This window comes from Juglans microcarpa x Juglans regia, chromosome 2D, assembly GCF_004785595.1.
Source record: "Juglans microcarpa x Juglans regia isolate MS1-56 chromosome 2D, Jm3101_v1.0, whole genome shotgun sequence".
NCBI classification, from domain to species: Eukaryota; Viridiplantae; Streptophyta; class Magnoliopsida; order Fagales; family Juglandaceae; genus Juglans; species Juglans microcarpa x Juglans regia.
The window spans coordinates 38881148-38886443 of record NC_054596.1 but is presented as its reverse complement, the minus strand read 5'-3'; the positions used below and the strand labels follow the sequence as shown (position 1 = coordinate 38886443).

The 5296-nt window shown below is 34.8% G+C and overlaps 1 protein-coding gene across 1 annotated transcript; it reads left to right on the top strand.

Annotated features, from left to right (window-relative positions):
* Positions 1-683: 683 nt before the first annotated feature.
* Positions 684-2233, top strand: LOC121250170 (probable sugar phosphate/phosphate translocator At4g32390). The gene has a single exon (XM_041149155.1). It carries the CDS (start codon positions 951-953, stop codon positions 1989-1991), a length of 1041 nt encoding a protein of 346 aa, XP_041005089.1. The 5' UTR covers positions 684-950; the 3' UTR covers positions 1992-2233.
* The last annotated feature ends 3063 nt before the right edge of the window (positions 2234-5296 follow it).

Genomic DNA, 5296 nt, shown 5'->3' with positions numbered 1-5296 from the left:
GCTCCCGATAGGCATTTGTATAAAATAAATTCTATAAATAATATCATTTTACAAAAATATCATCATTTTAAATATAATTATAAAAAATTTTGTAAAAAAATTGTATGTGTATCACTACTATTTTTTCAACTTTATTAATAAAATCTAATAAAATCTTCTCACTTTGATTAAGTAATTTAGTACTTCTGTTATAAGCTCAAATTAGATACCTAAAGTTATTTTAACTAATCTCATCTCATCATTACAATTTTTATAAATTTGCACATAAAATATAATAAATAATTATATTTTTTTAAATTCTAAAATAATAATAATATTAAAAAAATATTTTAACAATATTTTATTTAACTTTTATATAAAATTATCTCATCTAATCTCATTGTCCAAATCCCATCTCAATGACATGTTCTATTGACAATCCAAATTGTTTAATATCCAAAAAATAAAAAAAATATAATGACTTTCCTCTTGTAGTAGTGACTTTTCTTAGGAAAAATATGGGTACTAACTTCTTACGCATTACATGGATTTGGAAAATTTTAAAAAATATAAAAATGATAAATTATATATTTACGTGTAATGTAGAGAATAATAAATAGAATTTTTAATTTTATTTTTTGATAAAAGAAATAAATTGAATACCCATCACTTTCAAAAGTCTTCATAGAAGCCCATTTAACACTCTAAAGCCCAGGCCGTACAAGAACTAGTCGAAACTGAGCACTGTTCCTGTCCAGGGTTATTTGCCCTCAACCTAGTCTTCGCATTCGAAGTCTTCTCTTCCCACAGAGACAGAAACCAAACCCCATCTCCATATCTCCTCATCCCCCCGCCTTAACCTCGATAGCCTTTTTCCCTTCCTCTCCATTCATCTTCCTCTCAATTTCTTGTCTTCACTCTCTTTGTCTTTCTCATAGGTTAAGGTTAGGGTTTTCAGATCTCCAAAAAAAATGGCTCTCTCCGATGGTGTTGTGAAAAACGTTTTGCTCTCCTACTTCTACGTATTGATCTGGATCTGTCTGAGCTTCTCGGTGATCGTGTACAACAAGTACATCTTGGACCGCAAACTCTACAACTGGCCCTTCCCGATCTCGCTTACCATGATCCACATGGCCTTCTGCTCCGCCCTCGCCTACCTCCTCGTCCGCGTCTTTAAGGTTGTGGAGGAGCCTGCCGCCATGACCCGTGACCTCTACGTCAAGTCCATCGTCCCCATCGGCGCCCTCTACTCTCTCTCCCTCTGGTTCTCCAACTCCGCGTACATCTACCTCTCCGTTTCCTTCATCCAGATGCTTAAGGCTCTCATGCCCGTCGCCGTCTACTCCCTCGGCCTCGCCTTCAAGAGGGACACCTTCAAGTCCGACACCATGCTCAACATGGTCTCCATCTCCCTCGGCGTCGGCGTCGCCGCCTATGGCGAGGCCAAGTTTGACACTTGGGGCGTCATGTTGCAGCTTCTGGCCGTCGTATTCGAGGCCACCCGGTTGGTTTTGATCCAGATTCTGTTGAATTCCAGAGGTATTAGTTTGAACCCCATCACTTCGCTTTTCTATGTCGCGCCGTGTTGTCTTGCGTTCTTGTCCGTGCCGTGGATGATAATGGAGTACCCTTTGTTGAGGGACACCTCCAGTTTCCATCTGGATTTCGTGATCTTCGGTACCAATTCGCTCTGCGCGTTCGCCCTGAATTTGGCCGTGTTCTTGCTGGTGGGTAAGACCTCCGCGCTCACCATGAATGTCGCCGGTGTGGTAAAGGATTGGCTTTTGATCGCGTTCTCGTGGTCGGTGATCAAGGACACCGTGACACCCATCAATTTGTTTGGCTACTTTTTGGCGTTTCTGGGTGTTGCATATTACAATCACTCCAAGTTGCAGGCGCTTAAGGCTGCGGATGCGCAGAGGAAGGCGCAGCAGGCCGACGAGGAGGCAGGGAGGTTGCTGGAGGAGAGAGAAGGTGAAGGCACCGGCAAAAAGAGTGAAACCCAGAATTGATACGTTTGCTAATTCCATTTTTTTTTTTTTTTTTTTATGTTTTTGCCAAGGAAAGAGGATTACAACAAAGAGATTTGGAAAACAAGTGACCAAAACCCGATTTCTACATCGGGTTTTGTTCTCGTCTAGATGAGGCAGGTTTTGTTTTGGGTATTTGGCATTAGTTATTTTTCTTGTTAACCTTATTTATGTAACGGTGACTTTGTGTTATTGGGGGTTATAAAGTTAATTAATTTATGTTACCTATTCTGCCTATTCGTATCTGTGATTGGAGAATGAATTCTTATGGATGGTTTGACACAATTCACTTCGGAGGAAACATCTGGAACATTTAGTTACATATGAATGAGTATGTTTTGATATATGTTTCTTGTTTATTTTGATCATGCTTGTGTTCTCGTGTCTGTAGTTTCCATATTTGCTCCTATTATCCGCATATTATATTTATGTCCTACTGTGATTTCGCTATAGAACACCTGTATCACAATTAAGGATGTTGAAATTGCCAATGTGTTATTTTGAGTGGGAAAGCAACTATCAGGATATGTAGACACTATCAATTTTAGAATGGGATTCATTTTTTCAGTTTATACTCAGAAGGACAGTCAGTTGCTTGGTATTCTTTGGTATAGAATTGAGACTTGATTTTTTCTCTTTCTTAATTTGAATGGTAAATTTTTTTTTTTTTTTTTTTTTTTTATGGCATATATAGTATATACTAAGCTAGTATTTATACTGTGTGATCAATTTTCATATTAAAGGAGTTTGTTACTCTATATGTCATGGTAGTCAAGAATCTTGTTTGGTTATGCAGTTCAGATGAGATGAGATGAGATGAGATGAGATGTTTTGTTAAAAGTTGAATAAAATATTGTTATAATATGAATTATTAATATTATTTTGTTTTGGGATTTGAAAAAGTTGAATTATTTATTATATTTTGTGTGAGAAGTTTGGGAAAGTTGTAATGATTAGATTAAATGAGATGAGATAGTTTGGTTTTATGTAACCAAACTAGCCACTTTTGTAAATTCAAAAAGCATCATTTACCATGCTGCTAATAGGTTTTTTTGTTTATAATCTTGGCTTGCATACAAGTATCTTTGTTAGAAACCTAAATTACCTCGTTTAGAACTCTTCGTCCCGTTCATCCATGCTAGGTTGCCTTTGTCATGGAAAACAAGAGAAGATGTAGATATTCAAACTGCCTACTACGTTGTTATCTACTTTAATAGATGTGGCAAGTTTTTGCTTTTAGACATGGACATTTGGTCTTTAGATTTTTTCGCATCTTCTGATCCTCACAAGTTTTCCTCTGTACTTTTATCTTAATTTCAAAGTTAACTACTGTTTCTGATGCGCCTTGTATGGTACTTTGGACAAAGATGACACAGAATCTGTGTTTTCTTCTCTTTTGATATGTTCTTTATATGGTCACTTTGAAAGAATTAGGAGATCTGCATCTTTTTGGGTTGTTTTTTCGTTTTTCATGCATATGCATGCTTTGGCACTCCAGTTTAACGCATATTAATTTTAATTAAGCAGTGATTGTCCAGTTCTCTTGTCTGGTTACATTTTTTTTTTTGTCATTATTATGCCTGATCATTCTTATCCGTTAAAGTTTTCCTTTTGTAGTTTTTGGCATCTCCACGTCCTTTTAGTTTTGTTGGTCTTCTTCAAATTGTAGTTGTGGGTGTCCGTTTTCTCAAAGATGGGTATGAAATATTGCTCGAGTGTGATTTGAACTTTTGAAGATTTGATGCTGACCAAATGAATTAAGAATTTGTGCGTTAGTTTCATAAAGAAATTGAATGATGGCCATCTTGGCCACCTAAGAATTAAATGATTCTGCACAACATGTCAACAGCTTGTTTTTAGATCAACCACCATACCGAGTATAATGACCTGATATTTGAGGGTAAGGGGCTTGCTTGCACTCAACAATTTTCTGGTAGAAAAGAACTCCTAATTTGGATTGGAACTTTCTGATATGAGAATATATGTCACAGTTGCGGCTCGTTTGGGGAGGGCAGATGAGATGAGAATTTTGTGAATTGTAGTAAGATAGTTTGTGAATAGTAGTGAAATAATTTGAGTTGAATACTTTTTAGATTTTGGAAATGGAGAGAGAAAAAGTTGAATAAAAATATTATAAAATTAAAATATTGTTAGAATATAGTTTTATAATATTATTTTTGTTTGAAAATTTGAAAAAGTTGAATTGTTTTTTATTTTTTGTTTGAAAGTTTGGTAAAATTGTAATAATTAGCTTAAAAAATGTGTAATGATTAGTTTGAAAATATTTGTATTTAAATTATATTTAAAGATGAGATGTGATGAAATGATATCTATTTCCAAACAAGCCTAGCAGCTTATCTGATGTTGGTGTATTGGCTTTAACTACTTGCTGCCAGAGCTCCGGCGTTAGGGCTGAGTGTTTGGAAAAGTAAATACCAACTGGATAGGATTAGTTCAGGGCAAAATCGATAACGGTATTAATCAAAACGCTCCATATTATCCATTGTAAGTGAAATTGAGAAAACCCAACAACTATTGCAATTTGGAAGAACTGGACTTTTGATTTACTCAAAAGAATCTTATGTAGTCTCTGTCCCCCAGAATGTACAATCTATAAAAGAAAAAAACACTTTTGAGTTTTAACATATCTCAAGACTTAAAAGAATCTTTGGTACGGACAGATTCTTAAAACTTAAAATTTATGAAAACAATATGCTGTCAGGTTAAAGAATTCTTTGTACGGATAAGATTGGGCTTCCTTATCTTCGCACCTAATAGGTTTGTCCTTGGTAAGTTTGGTTTTTTATAATTTCTTTTATTTATTGGATATTATTATTTGTTTGTGTGTTTTTTCTTGCATATGTTGGTTGTTTCTAGGGTTGGTTCTGTTTTGTGTTATTGTAATTTGAACAATAGTAATTATTGTTTTGCTTTGGTTGGTTGTTTGGGTTTTTTGATACCTGGGTTTTGGTTTTATACTTATTTGTATCTCCCAGGTGTTTGAATGTAACCACTGTTTTTCTCTGCTACAAGTGAGGACTATCAATAAAATTGAGGTATCATCCTCTTTCTAAAAAAAAAAAAATAATTTTAACATATCTGAATTGTCACCCTTTCTGTAACATGGTTTTCAAACTCAGTTTTACACCTTTTTGTAATTTGGTTCAATTTGGAAACACAACTATTTCCGGATTACTTTATTACTATTCACAAACAGTTTATTATTATTCAAAAAGTATTCATTATAATTTACAAATTATTTCACTATTATTTACAGATGATCGAAG